The following is a 19358-nucleotide window of genomic DNA, read 5'->3' as shown; positions in this document are numbered from 1 at the left end:
GGTCGAATCCATACTTTCCAGTGCGGGAGTAACGGAAGTACAGTAGTCCAGAATAGTGCATTTTTGTTTTTTTCTTCGCACTACCACTCGTACTGGACATGAATATTCCTTCGAAAGCGCCATTTTGAGCTACGACAACACACTGTACATCAGCAATGAGCACTTGCTGTATCGACTCCAATGATTTGTCAATGAACGCAAAACTTTCTGTTGGCAACCAATCACAAACGCTGTTGAAACGGGTAACTCTGCAACAGCTTTTTTCTCGCGTAATTATAGCGCTCTCTACGGCGACACAATGAGTGGTTCTGTACTGAAAACCGGCCAAATGTTACCGATGAATTTAGATCGCGTAAAGGTATCACATACGCGCCATTTGAATTATCGGCGCGACTTTTTTGCCCAATTGATTTTTCTGAATGCGATTTTTCTGATTTTTGATAAATATCGCGTTATCGTGCCCCAAAGTGATCCCTGCTATCTGTAATTAATTTAAGTGCTGTTTACATTCGAATGATAGCACTCATAGCGTTAATTAAAAAATCCCCAAGGTTGTAAATACATTTCCTGCCATCTTGCCTTATGTAAACATGATCAACAAAGGGGTGGAACATTTGATATTGAGAAGGGGGTAGGGTCTAGAAGATTGATGAGGAAGCATTACTTTTTACCAGATCCCTGTTACATTTTTTTCCCACCCTTTATTTTTTCCCAACTCTTCCAAACTTTCCTTTTTGTCAAGCCTTCTCTGGCTAATTTTTTTGTTGTTGCTTATGTATGTAGGATCTGCTTGTCCTAGTGCTATAGGAGTTGATATGCATGTTCCTAAAGAACCTTTTCTTTTAATCAAACCTTTTCTGTCTATTTTTTGTTGTTGAAATTTGCTTATGTATTTAGGATCTGCTTGTCCCATTGCTATAGAAGTTGATATGCATGTTCCTAAAGATGACCTCCAGTACCTAAGTTGGAGACCTTATTTGCTTTTGTCATTTTTGTTTTTCCTGGTTTAAATATTTCTCGAATGGAGCAATTCAAACCCAATGTGAGCACACTGTCCTTGACGGTATTTTTCAAACTTGGTACAAGGACATTGACCTATGTCATACATATACACTTCAATTTGTTTTGTGATACAATCTAATATGGGCGCCAGGCGGACATTTTATTAAATTTTTTCATGTACCGGTACAGAGCCATAACTCAGGCATGTTTCAACTGATTTTATTCAATGTTGGTACAAGGACGTTGACCAATGTCATAGATATGCACGTCAATTTTTTATGTGATACGATCCAATGTGGCCGCATGTTACGATTTTTTCATGTACAGAGCCATAACTTGGGCATATCTTAACCTATTTTATTCAAACTTGGTACAAGGAGATTGACCAATGTCATACATATGCATGTTTATTTGTTTTGTGATACGATCCAATATGGCTGCCATGTGGCCATTTTATTACGATTTTTTCATGTCCTGAACTACAGCTCAGACATGTATCAAGCGAATTTATTCAAAAGTATTTTTATCACAGACCTAATGAAGAGGAGATCCTCTCTGAGGACCTGTAATCAAAGTACCCAATACAGGGCTCGAAAATTCTCGCCGCCCGACGCCCTTGACAAGTGAATTTTGAGTCCGGGCAAGTGAAAACAACATTCTCCCAGCCTGACGGACAAGTGAATTTCAATGAAGCCTCTGTACGTACGCGCTGCCGAGCCACTCTCTAGTTCTTTGAGTGTACCGCTTTCAATATGGCCGGCAGATAAAATAGCTCTGTTCCGCTTGGTTACAAAATGGCAAAATATTGACGTCTTTGCACGCTCTTATGTTTTTTTCTTCTCATGAAATCATGTCACAATGCCTCCTCAGCAGAAAACTACAGCTTACAATAAAATGTTGTAGGGTGTTGAAACAATTTACCCTCCTTCCTACAAAGTTACAATGTATTGAAACACTTTATTCTTCTTTCTACAAAGTTACAAATTCCCTGGTACAAACATTGTTGCTGTTCGATACTGCAATCAGGTCCCTCTCAGTCCCTCATGGACGGACTGTGCTACAATACATCATGGACATATAACGACCATGAATACACTGAGGCTTGCCTCTGTGAGTCCCGCGCACCGGTCTTCCTTTTTAGTCAAAGTTTTACCTACTTTGCTTGAATCAAAATTTGGCCTGCAATTACTCAGTTTGATAGTAAAAACCATTATTTCAAAGGAAACTTTCACAAACAGAGTCAGAATACAAGGGAAAAGGAGAAAAATTTGAGGTTTTCTGAAAGGTCAAATCTGGGTCATCTTAGGTGATGTCATGAATGAAGACCCCTTAAATACACAATTATGGTTCAAAAGAAACCACCTAGGGAGGTCTAATAGGTACAATCTTATGATAAAAGGTAATTTCTTGGTGCTTTCCAATTTAATGGCATTTCGCTTGACTGTCAGTTTTAAATTAAATTTTATTAACAGTTATGGCAAAGGGAAATTGTCAACAGTAGTTGCAGTAAGCATATCCATTTCAAATCATTACATTAATATTTCTGCAGATTCCTCCAGTTTAATGATGTACATGTAATAGTGAACATCACCAGACATTTCTTGATGATGTGAAGTTTCATGACCATGTATCTTTGGTATGTGTGGATGATAAACACAAAGTGAAAGTCGGTGAGCCAGGTACACCAGTTGCTGCTGTCGACAGAGGAAGGCAGGTGTTGGTTGGTCTCAACCAGAGCTTCACTGTAGCTGATCATGACTTCACCAAGTTAACTCTGACACCCAGTGTTGCCCTGATGGTGAACGTTCCTTCATCTATCACAGGTAGTTTTTACAGAGGTAGAGTATTTGTTGGTATCAAGAGCAGTGCTTTTGAGCCATCATCTCCACAACGCCATGCTGCAGAACTGAGTACAGTCCTTGACACAGTAAATGACACTGCTCCTTTGAAGTTGATATACAGCGATGGTGGACCAGACCACAGAGTCACATTCTCATCAGTGCAGCTATCCCTGATAGCCCTGTTTTTGAAACAGGACCTGGATGCAGTGATTGCTGTTCGTACCCCACCAGGCCATTCTTGGAAAAATCCAGCAGAGCGAATCATGTCGATACTGAACATTGGTCTTCAAGCTCTTGGTATCATGCGCAAAGAAATGAGTGCAGAGTCAGAAAAATTATTTGAAAAGTGTAACAGTACGAAAGATATCAGAGAAGCTTGCAAGAAGTCCCCACAGCTGAAGGCTGACGTAATAGACAGTCTGCAACAGCCAGAGTCCCTGATTTCATCCATAGTTCAGCAACTTGAACTCAAGGAAGAGAAATTCAGAATCTACCAGAGTGCTACAGAATAGGAGATCACTGAACTTTTGAACCACATACATCAGATAGATGAAAATGTGTCTGTAAGCATGCCAAAAAGGAAAGTGCTACAAAGTAAAGAAATGAAAGAGTTCTGTGACCAACATTTGGTGGAGAGGAACTATGCATTTAGTGTAAAGAAATGTGCAGACACCAACTGTAAATATCACAAACCACCCAGACTACCTGCAGAGGTTTTCAAGGAAGTCCACCACTTACCAGACCCAGTACTCGCCGGTGATGGCTTGCACTACAAACCTTTCCATGAAGTATATGGTACACACACTACAGAAAGAGATATGCCTTCACTGCAGACAAAGACAAAAGTTGGCCATGAACTACCATTTAGCCCAAGTGCGCAGACAGCCTGTAGGGTACATCACACCATTGAGTGCATTGAGTGCAATAAGCCTAGAGTACTGCACAGCAGCAAAAAACTCAAACTGCATGAACTCCAACAACTTGAAGCAGCATTAGATCATATTGACTTCACCTGTGGTTCAACCCTGAGTGCCTTTATTCCTGAAGGACAGGAAAACCACATCTTTGCCAGAGTGTTTGTTCGAGCGGATCTGCAGTGCAATAATCCTGTGGAAATCCCATACTATTCTTCAGCGATTTTTCCAGCAATATGCTGCCACTGTGCCAGTCCAGATATAGTATCAGGGGAAAAAGCTGAAGAAATATATCCAACATGTACTATCTGTTTTGAGACTCATCCAAAAATTCTAAAAAGGAAGAGGAAGTACTTTTCGGACGCTGGAAAACATTAACTGTTGAACTATTGTGCGAACTTGAAAGTTGTCAAAAAGGACTACTTTTCTGACAGAGGAATACATATTCTGTTTAGCTATTGTGCTAAGAATTTGAAAAATGTGAAAGAGGACTACCTTCCAGGCAGTGAAAACATTAACTGTTGAACACTTGTGCGAACTTTAAAGTTGTCAAATTACTTATAAAGGAGCCCTGCCAAAAAAAAAAAAAAAAAAAAATCGCGTCACCGCATCATTTTTTGCTAACATGTTTACACACGTGGGCATATGTCGCAGCGATGTCTGTGTGTCTGTCTGTCTGTCTGTCTGTCTGTCTGTCTGTCTGTCTGTCTGTCTGTTGGTCCAATATCTCAAAAACGGCTGGTCAGATCAGAATCAAATCTGTAACATATATTCAGTTAGCAAATGGCAAGAACTGATTAGTTTTTGGTGGGTGTGGCTTGCATACTTTTTAGCTCCGCTGTCAGCGACGCGGAGCTTATCAAATAGGTTGATTTTCCGTCGTCGTCCGTCGTCGTCCGTCGTCCGTCGTCCGTCGTCGTCGTCGTCGTCGTCGTCCGTCAACAATTGCCTTCTCCTCTGAAACCGCAAGTCCAATTGCTTTGAAATTTTATATGCGGTTCACTTGGGGTGACCTCACTTAAGTTTGTTCAAATCGTGGTGAAATTTGCATATTTGTATTTTTGGGGCATTTTTTGGTGTTTTTGGTAAAAAAATCTTCTTTTCTCAAACCGCTTGTCCGATTGCTTTGAAATTTATATGCAGTTTACTTATGGTGACTTCAGTCAGATTTCTTCAAATCGTGGTGAAATTTGCATATTTGTATTTTTAAGGCAATTTTTGTCATTTTTGGTAAAAAAATCTTTAAAAATCTTCTTCTTCAAAACTACCGGTCAGATAGCTTTGAAATTTGGTACATATGTCCCTAGGGATGATCTATTTAAGATTTGTTCAAATTGTGAAGAAATATGCAAATTTGCATTTTTAAGGCAATTTTTGCCATTTTTGGTCAAAAAATGTATTTCTCAAAAAGTACTGGTCTGATAGTTTTGAAATTTGGTATACAGGTTTCTATAGATGCACTTAGTATATATATTGAATTTCTGATGAAATCTGTAATTTTGTATTTTTGGGCAATTTTTGCCATTTCTGGTCAAAAATGTGTATTGCCAAAACTACTCATCTGATAGCTTTGAAATTTGGTATAGAGGTTCCTACACATGAACTAAATGATATGTATTGAAATTATGATGAAATCTGCAATTTTGTATTTTTGGGGCAATTTTTGCCATTTTTGGTCAAAAAATGTGTATTTCCAAAAGTACTCATCTGATAGCTTTGCAATTTAGTATACAGGTTCCTACAGATCACCTTAATGATATTTGTAGAAATTATGATGAAATCTGCGATTTTGTAATTTTGGGGCAATTTTTGCTATTTTTGGTCAAAAAACGTGTTTCTCAAAAAGTACTGGTCTGATAGCTTTGAAATTTGGTATACAGGTTCCTACAGATGAGCTAAGTAATATATATTTAATTTCTCCTGAAATCTGTAATTTTGTATTTTTGGGGCAATTTTTGCAATTTTAGGTCAAAAAATGTGTATTTCAACAACTGCTCATCTGATAGCTTTGAAATTTGGTATACAGGTTTCCATAGATGAACTACATGATATTTATTGAAATAATGATGAAATCTGCAATTTTGAATTTTGTGGCAATTTTTCCCATTTTTGGTCAAAATATGTGTTTCTCAAAAAGTACTGGTCTAACAGCTTTGAAATTTGGTATACAGGTTTCTATAGATGAACTCAATTTGATCTTTTGAAATTATGATGAAATCTGCAATTTTTATTTTGGGGGGGCAATTGTTGCCATTTTTGGTCAGAAAATTTTATTCTCAAAACACTACTCATCAGATAGCTTTGGTTGACATGTTCCTAGGGATGATCCGATGTGATATATTCAAAGTATGATGAAATCTTCAATTGTGTATTTTTGCAGCTTATTTTAGCCACTTTTTTCTGGCCACTGCATTGAGCTATCAAAGATTTCCTCCTTCTTCATCAACATGTGTCAAAAATAGTTATTCTCTACATAAACACAGCGGAGCTATATCGGCCGCTAGGTCGCTTGTTACTCATTTGCATAATTAATGATTTTAGAAAAAACGGATATACATTAAAAACAACTACACACAATTTGACAAATGTTGATCACACCAAGATATATCAGGAGTGGGAAGCATTAAGGGGTGACATGAAAGATAGTTGCTAATTTGCATATTTAATGAACTTTCCTAATTAGGGATATATATCTAAATTAACTTGATTTTAGTTATTGAAACTTGCTATATACATCAAAGATACTGTGATATAACATTATTGAAAGTCAAAAGACATTTTTACTTCAGCCAATTCCTAATTTGCATATTAAATGAATTTTCATAATTAGGGATATTTATCTGAATTGACTTGATCAAAATTGATGTAACTTGGTATGTACATTTAAGACACTGTAATACAATATCATTGAAAGTCATTAAGCATTTTCTCTTCAGCCAATTCCTAATTTGCATGTTTAATGAACTTTCATAAATAGAGATATATATTTGAATTGACTTCACCAAAGTTGACAAAACTTGCTACATATATTGCAGATACCATGATACAACATTATTGACAATCATTAAGCATTTTTACTTAAGTCAATTCCCAATTTACATATTTAATGAACTTTGCTTATTAGGGATATATACTGGGACTTACTTAATCAAAGTTGGCAAAACATGACAACATTGATGATTATACCTGGTTAAAACAATATCGAAAGTCATTTCACATTTTCATGTCAGCTAATTTACAATTTGCATATCTAATGAGCTTTCACAGCTCGGCATATATGGCTTGAAGGACTTGGCCAACGGTAATTACACTTGCTATATAAAATGGTGATACAATGACAGCAGTCAAAGAACTTTAATATTTTTATTTCAGCTAATTACATATTTGTATACTTCATGACCTTTGAGAATTAATCGGCGGTGATTATTGCTCATTATGTTGATCATAATACTTTCAATGAAGTTGCAAACATGTGGCAAAGGTTCAAATTCACACATAACTGTATGAAACACGTGAGCATTTTCAGTTCATATCTGGTTGTCAAGTGTCAATGACCAGAAACAACTATTTTTTTTTTTTGGCCTAACACAGGCATCAGTGGCACTAGGCTGGCGCCACACTGAATAGACGCTAACGCTGAGCTAGCCCGTCGCTGGCAAATCTGAAAGGAACACTTGAGCTGTACTGTATGTCTGTTCATTGCAGATATCAGTCCACTCAAATATCTTGAGAACCGCAGTATTTACAGATTTTGGTATTTGTTGTATGGAAGCAAAATATGGTAATGAGAAACTATCTTTTTTAGCTCTCATTTGGTATACCAAAGAGAGCTAATCGTATAAGGTGAATCATTGCATTTGCATCTCATTTGCATGTCGTTTGTGTGTATGTATTTATGTATGTAAGTATGTACAGTGTTCTCCAAGGCGCCTTTTAAATGGGCGGTGCTCCCACTTAAATTTCACGGCCGCCCAGATAAAATCTACGCCGCCCAGTTTAATTTTCGGCCGCCCATGCTTTTGAAACCCACCGTCAGCCTTTGTTCTGGGGTGGCGGGTTTGGTTTACGGCAATGTTTTTATGCCTTGCTTTTGTTTGTTTCTGTATTTAATTTCAATAAAGTGTTAATTTAAATCAATAAGGCACATTTTGCTGTTGTTGTATGTGTGAATTTGTCATTTTAGTACCTCGTCAAGATATGTCACGATGATCATAGCGGAAAAAAGACCATGAATGAAGCTCGACCGACTTGTCAACCCATTCACACAATAAACTGTGTGGTCGCATCAAGATCTAAGTGTTGTGTCGATTGATTTTGCCGAAATTCCCCCCAAGAAAGTACTTAAATTCTTTTAACACCCTCAAATTCAGGGTTCTCCCCAGCCAAAAACAGTGTTACGGCCCGCGACGCTATCGTTCAACCCCTTGACTCCACCGACCCAACCAAAGAAATTGTAAAGGACAGAAAAATTGATATACAACCATAGTCAAAAGACAGCAAAAGTCAGCTACGATTTCCGCTCTTAATTGACGAAATATTTTGAAATCAAACTGATAACACATTCCCTAGATAGAGAAGTGGCAATTTGGTGAAATTTCTGTTTGACTCACATCTTGAAATAAAAAGTAAACGTTGAACGAAGACATCATGTATGCTGCCGATCAACAGCGTAGCATAGCTTATAGGGAACTGTCTGTCACAACACCGGCATTCGTTGGCTGCACGTAAAAGCAACTCAACTTTCCAAGATCAAATGGTCAGTATCTTGTGAAAACAGCAACATAGCAATGAAAATTGTTATAGTCAGCAGTAAAAACTCTTAACAGATGGAGCGTTAATTACTTTAAACAAATGAAAATGCACTGTGAAGAGAATAAAATCTCAGATCGCGTGCGTGAATGAATATATACTGTAAACAATGGCGGATATGACATCAGAGTGGGACTCTTCTATTTTGGTACCAGGGGTGCGCAGGGTCAGAGAACCCTGATAAACATACTGAAAAACGTAGTATTTTCCTAGAGATGCTGTCACGGGAGCTTGGATGTCTCAATTGTTTTACATCTTTTAATAGTTTCTTTGATCTGAGCAGTTTTACCAACTGTAACGGTATATTTTACTCTCCTAACCTTTCTTTATTTGAGTTAAACAAGGGTAAGAGCTTATGCAACTTAGTGAGGATGTACTAAATTTTGAAAAAATCAGTGGAGGGCTCTGCTCCATGAGTACCCTGTTTTGTCAATTTTTTAGTGAACACAAACTATAAGAAAATATTGTGCAAATGATTATGTAAATATTATGCAAATTAGCCACCTACTTAATTTTTTTATTTGTGGAAAACACTGATGTATGTATGTATGTCTGTTAGTCCGTCCAGATCAAAAACTCCTAAACCGCAGCAGCTACCAGCTTAGTATTTGGTGTACAGGTGCAGCTAGGGGTGGAGATGTGAATTTGTTCAAATGAACATGTCAGTGTCAAAAATATGCAAATGAGGTAAAAAAGGAAAAATCCTGCAAACTGCTAAAACTCAGTAACCATTGGCCAGATGTGGTTGAAACTTGGTATGTAGGTTCCTTTAGTTATTCTAAATTAGGTGTGTACAATTGAGTATGATATTTGCGTGTTTGTATTTTTGGGTAATTTTTTTCAGATTTTAGTAAAAAACGTTTTTTTCTGAAACAGCTTGTCCGATTGCTTTGTTGGTTGGTATCCATGTTCCTTGGGATGACCTCAGTCAAGTTTGTAAAAATTGTAGTGAATTTTTGGTATTTGTAATTTGGGGCAATTTTCCCAAATTTTTGGTCAAAAATTTTTTTTTCTCCAAAAATTACTCATCTGATGCCTTTTGTATTTGGTATGCAGGTTCATATGGTTGATCAAAATGTGATGTATTTAAATTCTTATGAAATTCGCAATTTTGTATTTTTTGGGCAATTTTGTGGTCAAAAATGTATTTCTCCAAAACTGCTTATTTGATATCTTTGATGTTTGGTATACAGGTTCCTAGAGTTTATCTTAATGTGATATATTGAAATCAGGATGAAATCTGCAATTTTGTATTTTTTAGGCAAATTGTGCTATTCTGGTCAAAAAATTTGTTTCACAAAATCTTTTTGAACAGCTATGATATTGAGTAGAAATTTTTCTATGTATGATATTAATTTAATATGTTCGAATTATATCTTCTTCAATTACTATTTTTGCAGCTATATTTGCAATTTTGGTCTGGCTGACCTGAAGTGTGTTGTCAAAGATTTCCTCCTTCATCAACACGTGTCGCAAAAAGTTATTCTCTACATAACACAAAGGAGCTCTGTCAGCTGCCAGGTCGTTTGTTTTAAATTCTTAGAGACACGTCTTCAATTTTCCCATTTTTATGAAGCTTCCTAATTTTTTAGTCTCTGGGGGGACTTATAGGTTTGGTCATGTTTGTGTGTCCGTCCTTGCGTCTGTCCGTTCACGCAGATATCTCAGACATGCCCTGGTCAATTTCTTTCAAACTTTGCACAATGACATTACCCTACCTTATACAGATGCATGTCGATTTGTTTCTCAATGCAATCAAATTTTGCCGTGTTAGAGGACTTTTTAGTTTACACCTCCATAGAATCCATGTATAAGGCAGTTCACCATACCGGTAGACTCCCATGTATAAGGCCAAGAAAAATAAAAATTTAGTTTCTCATCGTATTCATATTGCAAAAAGGATGCAGTGACACAGTTTTTAGTCCCCACGGATGAAGTCCAGGGGGCTTATAGATTGGGTCATGTCCGTCCGTTCGTCCATCCATTTGTCCATCAGTTCACGCAGATATCTCAGATATTTTGGCAAAATGTCATGTGACAAATATACATATTTGTCCATAACTCAGTAGCCACAAGTGCTACACCCTTTATATATGGTATGATGGGACACCTTATGACGCCACATATTGTACCTATTAATTATGCACATATCTAATTTTGAGCAAGCCAATAGAGCTAGAGGTCTGATTTTTGGTATATAGGGATAACTTAGCAATACAATTTTTTTGACAAAATGTCACGTGACCTGGTGACCTTTGACCTGAAATATACATATTTGTCCATTACTCAGTTAACCACAAGTGCTACACCCTTCATGTATGGTATGATGGGACACCTTATGATGCCACATATTGTACCTCATTAATTATGCACACATCTAATTTTGAGCGAACCAATAGAGCTAGATGTCTGATTTTTGGTATATAGGGATAACTTAGCAATACAATTTTTTTTGACAAAATGTCACATGACCTGTAAGAATGCAATGTCCCTGTAAAATGGGAGCACAGTGTCATTGACACTATTTTTATCTTTTTGCAGTTGGAGCAGGAATGGCCATAAGTTATTAAGTGCATCAACGGACAATATGGTTTGCATTTGGGATGTTATTACTGGAGAGTGTGATCAGAGATATCGTTTCCCATCACCAGTCCTGAAAGTTCAGTTCAATCCCCGAAATGAGTAAGTGTTACCTTCAGCTTCAGTTACCTTCTGATATATGTGCATCCTATGAGGGTTTGACAATCATGTAAAAAATAGAATTATCACACAGAACCAGTGAAAGTTTTGATGTAGTGGTCCTGCCAGAAATTTGGTGATCCTTTCTGATAATTAATAAGTGCTGCCCTACCCAACCTGACAAAAGTTTCTTTCCCTAATCCGAAGCTTGCCCGCAAGTTATCTAACAGTTGACAATAAGTAAACAAAGGGTTTTGGTAATTTACACCACAACTTTAAACAGGAACTTCCAGGACCGTGGGCTCGGGCGCACAATGGGGGGATCAATGATGACTCATCCATTTACATACACTGGGCGGGGGTTTTTAAATTCTTGTAGAATCGCTTTGACCGTGTGATAAATTTGAATAATCATGATCGGCACTTTCGTGACATATGCAAAGAGGTGTCAAATGGTCGTACAGGGAACACAGTTTGAAACATATGTGTTCTCCAATTAGAGACAGAACATTTTTTCAGTTTATTTTCGACTTAAGTTTAATCGCTACAGTTCAAAGCAGAACTAACGCACCATCCGGGCTCGCCTTGGGCTCGCCTCAGGCGTGCCTTGGGCGCTCCTGAGGCTCGCCTCAGGCGCGTCTCAGACCACACAGGTTTGCCCTCAATAGCTCATTATCTGCAACTGGAAATCCTCATTATGTTGACATGTAAATTCTGCAGCAATAACTGTCCCAGCCACACTGTGGTTACACTGAGGACGAGTACGACAAAAGTCGACCTAACTTTTCAGACGTAATTTCTGGACTGTAGACAGGCCAACAATTTGTTGCACTTGCAGTTCAAGCATATAATTCTACACACCTTCACATCAAAGGAAAGCTTGTGACCCACTTTGTTGAAGGGTCAAATCTCTGTACAACGACTTCCTGAGCGACTTGCGTAGTTTATAGGCCTATATACAAATGAATGCCCAAATACAACATCGGATTATTGGGATGACGATTAAAGTTTTTTAAGAGACGTCAATGCCGTTATCGGTGAAGTTCACAGTAAAGAAAGTCGCGAATCGTAGCAACAATATGTTACTTCAAGTCTTGAACAACGAAGTCGGACTGTCCCCACCGTTTTGAATATCCCTATAAAATATTGCCAAGTGATTAGCCGACGTAGTATCGCAAAGTGCATCAGATCATTGTGCAGTTTGTTTATAAAAAACACAGTGGTGTGCGCAGTCAGAGACAAAACACCACCACTAGCAGAGGCCGTTCATTTTGCGTGAACGTTGCGATAGTAACTATTCAATAAAGGATTTACATGTACTTTCTATGAATAAAGTTACATTGCTTTTGCCCATGTGTAGTCTTGTTGCATTGCTGAGGAAAATTTCATTGACCAGGTAACCTGTCACGGTTGAAGCAACCCGCTTTGACAGACTTTCAAAATTGAAGAAAATGTGCAGGAGAGAAAACGGTAGGTATTGTGACAGACGCCCGTCATGTACAGACGTAGTTATAATTAATGCCGTCATTTCCAATTTCCCACAAAAACTTTTCAACTGCTATTTAAGTACACAGTTATCAACTTACGTCGAGGTTTACAATGTGCGTCTCATTTCTAGTTGTTGTATATGAACCTTTTCCACAATTTAAGCTTACATCTTTCGCACGGTGTCATCTGAACTCGAGCAGTTACTTCAGCAATATTTCCAATCTAACCGACAGTGCTGCAGTGTTTCCTTGAATGAAATTCAAAGTCACTAAATTTCTAATTAGCCGACGAAATTACAGTAGATGCATATTCTTAGATAGTTGCAATACAGTATGTAGCTCGAAGTTTTGCTTGGGTATTTGGGTCGGGCGGCGAAACCAGACCTTGTTTCTAAAATAGTTGCCTCGATGTTCTTTTTAATATCCAACATGTGTAACGAAATTCTGTACGGAGAATGCACACAAGGTTTTGGTTTTCCAACAGTTTCAGTGTATTAGCTCATTATTAAGTTGAAATACGGCATAAATAGTTGTTGCTGCTGGCAGGGAATCAATGTCACAAATCACGTTGTTCAAACCGTCGGCCGGCCTAAGCTGTATAGTAGTACTAGCTGTAGCTGCCAGCAGTCGTCGACGGCTTTTGGTTACTACGTCCGGGCGAGCTTTCGTTCAGGGACGTCCCGAAATCGATTTTCAAACACATGTAAGGCCGGTATTCCTGTATTTTTGTAAGAATATAGTAAACCGTAGATAAAGCCAGACCTTTTTTCTTGCCTATACAGTATTTCTAAAAGTCTCTCCTCAGAGGCAAAGACAATGTCGCCTTGTACGCCGTGTCCGAGTCTTGGCCTTGACATGGCACAAGACATACTTCAGCTACATTTATTCGCTCGTGTCATACAGATGATACCATTATTCATCTGGGGGCTTTCCAATTGAAGTGGGCACATTGTAGATTTTTCTCGAGAAACCTACGACGTAAAAGGCGGTCTAAATTAAAATATTTCAAGCATAAGATCAATTGGATAGAATGTTGAACTGCAGCAGCTTTTAATCGCTAATTAATGACATAGTTTGTTTTTTGCATTCAACGCATCCAATCGAGCACGTACACTTGGTTTGACCTTTTGTATAAAGTTTGACAATGTATTTCTGGTTGGTCTCCGAATCGAAGCCTGTTTTCTGGACTTCAATTTCTGAGAGCCACATCAAATCGCCACGATCAGTGGACGCAAATTATTATTTTCAAATAGCCATCACCAAAAATTTACGGGAAATGAGAAAACCTGGCGAGAAAAACGGCATGGCATCACTGGTGTTGAAAAATAGCTGAAGATAACATAGCCATCTCTCAGTCAGTACAGCCGTGGCAAATTTGGGCGTTCATAGACAACGGGGACAGAGCATTTTCAAACGAAAACGGCATTGTCAAGGAAAGGCGGTGACTTAGATTTTAAAGTTGAAGAAAGTGCTCAAAATTTCGGTTGTGTTAGTTAATCAATCGAAATATTTCTTGTTCCAATTGATAACATCATAGGCAGTCTCGATTCTACCATCAATTAATCGATATGTACAGACTGAATCGACAACGCAGTGTACGCGGTACGTACGTGTACATCTCAAACAACGGGCGAGTTGGTTTCGGCCCAGAGGGAACAGGACGATCCGGCGAGTTGCTTCTGGGCGGGTTCAAGTTGGAAAAAGTGCTAGTTAGTCATTCGTGCAAAACGGTCATCAAAACTCCAGGAAAATAGGAAAGCAATGAAATTAACTGAGCAATTCAACAAACACTTGGTGATCATACACATAGGTAAAAGCAATGTAACTTTATTCATAAAAAGCCAATCCTTTATTTGGGTTATTAACATCGGTCATGCAAAATGTTGAAGGGCGTATGCTTTATGAGACACCCCGCGGTTTTGATAAACGAACTAAAAGATGATCATGGACAGAGCAACACTGCTGTCCGCTGATCACTCGGCGATATATGGATATTCCCAGCGGTTTCCCTATGTATGGGACTTTGATGTTCCAAGCTTTATTACACCAGATGACATCGAATACACTACACGGTCTATTGACTCGGCGTAATTTTGTCATTGCCAGTGCAAAAGAGGGCCGGAGAGTAACAAAAACTTCAATCTCCAGTGAGCATTTTAGCCAGTGTTCTATTGTTCAACGTATAACAAGAAACTTTAGCAGTGCCTCCGTCATTTTGTACACGAAAGATTCAGACGACCGTCCAGCTCCGCAGCTCCGAGTTATTCTCGACGGTCAAGTCTGCAATTTGCATTGTTACTATGGAAACTGACCGTTTTCCGAGAAAATGGAGCATGATTCCACGTAGGCAGACTTTGGCTGTTGCACAATTGAAAGTGGAATGATTTGCAATATGTCACCTATGACCTTTAACATCATGTAGCTGCTAATCACAAGATTGATCAGTCACGTGAAATTCATAAAGTTCTGATACTTTGGACTTCACTGAGTTTTTTAGAAAAAGATGCCTGTTTTTTTTGTTTGTTTTTTTTTTGCCCAGTTAGTTCCATGTGGGAATCATTACTTTACTAGAAAAAGACGGAGGTTTTTTATGTTCGGCCTCAATTGCTATTCGGATCGGTAAGAATTTTGAATGTGGGATATCGACTCACATGTAAAATATTGACAGAAGCGGACTTACGTTTTTGGTTATCGGTTGTAATAATTTGGCATGGGGACAGTAAATTTGAAAGTTGGACTTTCATCGGGTATGGACAGTTATGTTAAACAATAGGCCTACTGGTAAAAGACGTATCGCCAGTTTTGGGCCGCAATACATGTGGGGCGGGAACAGTTCTGAGCTGGATAATTGTAAGATATCGCAACAATTTTCAAAACATAACGACATGAGAAATCTGTGGTGACGTACTTTGACGTAACCTTTATGCAGTGTAATAACTTTCAAAGTTGGAGAATGGTTCACATTTAATACCACAGACTTCAGGAATAAGCATAACCGAGTTTGACTACGGGCCCTTTCTATCACGGGGTTTGAATTACATGTAAACTACCATTAGAAAAAGACGTTTTTTCCGTCTCCAGTTACTTTGGAGCGGGAACACTTTATAAATATCAAACTTTATCAGGTATCAACTCAAATGCACAGAATACGATCAGAAACGAACATAGGAATTTTGAAAGCTTTTTGAGTTTTTTTTGCCTCAATTTCATTCGGATCGGGAACAATTTTGAATGTTAGAATTTGTGGAGGGGTATCGACCCACATGTAACATGAAGCCACGGTCCCTTTTGTGGAGGGACCGTGCAGAAGCGGACGTAATTTTTTGGCTTTCTGTCGTAATATAAGTTGAAATGGGGAACAGTTTTGAATGTCTGACATCATTAAGTATAGATGGACAGACGTGAAACACACTGGCAAACGACATAATTTTTGGCCGCAATATATGTGACTTTTGGAGCGGAAACAGTTCTGACAAATGTACAACATTTTAGAAATGGACGAACTATTTTGTTTCTTGGCCGTAATTTCTTCGAAACAGGGAGTTTTGAAAGTAGAGATGGACGTTGATTGGGTAGTGAAACACATACATATCATGTGAAACATCAGAAACATCATCAGAAACAAGCATAAATGAATGGTTTTCGGCAGTTGTAAGTACAAAACGGGAGTATTTGTTAGTAAATACGTATCCTAAATAACAGCAAGGCAAGAAGTTCATAACGGAAACATCTTTATTAATCACATATCCTAGAAGGGTAAATAAATAGTAAAGTAACGTAGGGTGCAATAGCAGCCTGCATGTGCACTACCGGTAGATGAATATAGATCCTATCAAGTGTAGCAATTTTCCTTCCAGATGGTTTTAGCGATAGTTTCTGAGCGTTGCAACATTGTGTGTAAAGGTTAGCGAGATCGTTTTGACGGGTCTATTGTTCAAGTACTGATTGTCAATATTGCTGCCCTTTGACATGCACATGAATAAATTTGCATACGAGTGCAGCAGGTCTCTAAACGGAAACCACTTCTCAGGCTCACCTGAGGCGAGCCCGAGGCGAGCCTTTTGGTGCGTTAGTTCTGCTTTGAACTGTATATATTCATAGACATCATATGCAAGATTCAATGACAATGAACGCCTGAAAGATGACAAAATCAAGGGATTCTTGGACCAAACATGGCATGTTTGATCAGCAGCGTGGCTTTTTAGCTCCCATATATGCATATGTATGCAAATTTGAGGTGGCGAAATGGTGTCTGTGTGTATGTACCGGTATGTATATATGTCAGTCTGTTAGTCCGTCCAGATCAAAAACTACTAAACCGCAATGGCTGCCATCTTAGTATTTGGTGTACATGTGCATCTAGGGATTGACATGTGAATTTGTTCAAATGAACATGTCAGTGCCAAACATATGCAAATGAGGGGGAAAAATAGAAAAATCCTGCAAATGGCTAAAACTCAGTAAGCATTGGTCAGATTGGGTTGAAACGTAATATGCAGATTCTTTTAGGTATCCTAAATGATATAAGCACGAATTAGGGTGAAATTTGCATGTTTGTATTTTTAGGGTATTTTTTTCTGTGTTTAGTCAAAAATTCATGTTCTCTGAAATTGCTTGTCTAATCACTCTGAAAGTTAATATTCATGTTCCTCAGAATGACCTCAAGTCAAGTTTGTATAAATTGTATTGATATTATCGTATTTGTAATTTTAGTGCCATTTTCCCAATTATTGGTCAAAATTTTTTATCCAAAAAGTACTTACTGATCTGATAGCTTTGATATTTGGTATACAGGTTACCTAAGATTTATCTCAATATAATGTATTGAAGTTAAAAAAAATCAGCCAGAGAAGGTTTGACAAAAAGAAAAGGTGGGAGAGTGAGGAAAAAAGAATGTACAATGGATCAGATAAAAAGATAATGTACCTCATCAATCTTCCAGACACCCCCCTTTATCAAATGGTCCGCCCCTGATGTATTTTTGCGGGCAATTAACCACGCAGTGTATATTAGTCAAGTTAGGTAAGGATTTGAAAGGAATAGTCAAGTTCACCACAGTTAAATTTCTTAACTCTATCTCTTGTATCATCATCCTTGTGTAATTGGTTAAAACCGTGTGCGGCGTATAAAAGACCCCCAACTCATCGAAAATTCATAATGGCGCTTGAGTGACAACTGGCAACAGCAAGGTAGACTGTTCTGTGAAATTTAGCCGAAGCAATTCTCAAACAAACATTATTGGCGTATCATAAACATAGACTGTTTCATAAACACGTAGGCCATACAGGTATCCGCAAAGTTTCACAAAGCATTTTAAAATTACAACAATTGGGGGAAAAATCACTTTAGTAACAAAGGAAATGGCCCCTAGGGAACAGTCGTTCCATGATTCAAACAATTGTTAATCATTCAGTGACGCGTAGAGGTATAAACTGGTCAAACATTTGCTGTGCATACGAGAACAATTACGATGTAAACAAACCATGTGTACGCATAGAGTTACATGTATATTGGCGTGCACACAGGATGAAAACTTCATGGTTGTCATAAACTATTTTACTGACAAGTGTTTATGATGCAATGACATCGCCAAAGTTAACCCTTTTCGAATGTGATTTAGCAAGAGATAGTCAGTACCGGTACGATGTATTCTCGTGAAAAGTGCGTACACTGTATTTTACAAAACTGTAGGCAGAGCCTGTTTGCATGGACAATGACATCAAAAACAACTAAACATCAAAGCATGGCGGTAGCCTCAATGATTAATTTAATTACAGTCAGTCAAAGAGAGCCACTTTGTAGCCCCCCAAATCTAAGGCCAAAAGTACCAGTACGCTACAGGCCCTTTTGATATAAATGCTAGCCCTGAAAACGGCCGTATGGTTTGTACATGTACATGTCATGTTCGGAGGGTTGGTAAGGTTTTGACATATCGGTTGCCCCAGTAACATTTAGACTTCTGTTATGAGAATTAAACAAAGCTTGTAAGACATCAAAACATTGTATTTGTCAGTTCAAGGTGAACAAGTGAGCGTCATGAATAACAGTCAACCCGCACCTTTTCCAACTCGCCCGATTCCAACTCGCCAGATACCAACCCGCCCGATACCAACCCGCCCGATTCCAACTCGCCCAATGCCAACTCGCCCGTTGTTTGAGATGTAGTTATAGATTCCATGTAGCGAACCCGATGGCCAAAGGCCAGCCATTTTCATGCCGGGCCAGTAACTCATAAAAGACGGTCTTGCTGACATGAGCAAGTAACTGCAGTAACTTTCCCTATACCGGTACATAAAGAAACTGAGCGAAATTTATTCTCTCAAGAGATTTGCAAAACGTGAAATTCGAAAATAAAAACTTTTCCATGTTGGCACATATTTCAAGCCCCAGCCCGCACCAGTGGTTCTCAATGTTAAGAATATTTGTTGTAGGTTGTTTTAAGAAATAAAACGTTTTTATACGTACCACGTATTCATAAACATTGCAAAATAGTATCAGGCGAGTTGGCATCGGGCGAGTTGGAATCGGGCAAGTTGGAATCGAGCAAGTTAGTATCGGGCGAGTTGGAATCGGGCGAGTTGGTTCTGGGCGGGTTGGAAAAAGTGTGAGTTGACTGGTACCCCAGG

General features: G+C 38.4%; 1 protein-coding gene across 2 annotated transcripts in view; it reads left to right on the top strand.

The window, feature by feature from the left end:
- Nucleotides 1-19358, top strand: part of LOC139126525 (retinoblastoma-binding protein 5-like) — a 299327-nt gene that overhangs the window by 25073 nt on the left and 254896 nt on the right. For both annotated transcript variants that reach the window (XM_070692577.1, XM_070692578.1), the window contains one exon: nt 11108-11248. In XM_070692577.1, coding sequence (XP_070548678.1) covers nt 11108-11248 — 141 coding nt within the window. The remainder of the gene's footprint in view (nt 1-11107; nt 11249-19358) is intronic.

The sequence above is a fragment of the Ptychodera flava genome, assembly GCF_041260155.1.
Source record: "Ptychodera flava strain L36383 chromosome 3 unlocalized genomic scaffold, AS_Pfla_20210202 Scaffold_27__1_contigs__length_13241970_pilon, whole genome shotgun sequence".
In the NCBI taxonomy this organism is placed as follows: Eukaryota; Metazoa; Hemichordata; class Enteropneusta; family Ptychoderidae; genus Ptychodera; species Ptychodera flava.
This window is presented reverse-complemented; position numbering and strand designations above follow the sequence as displayed.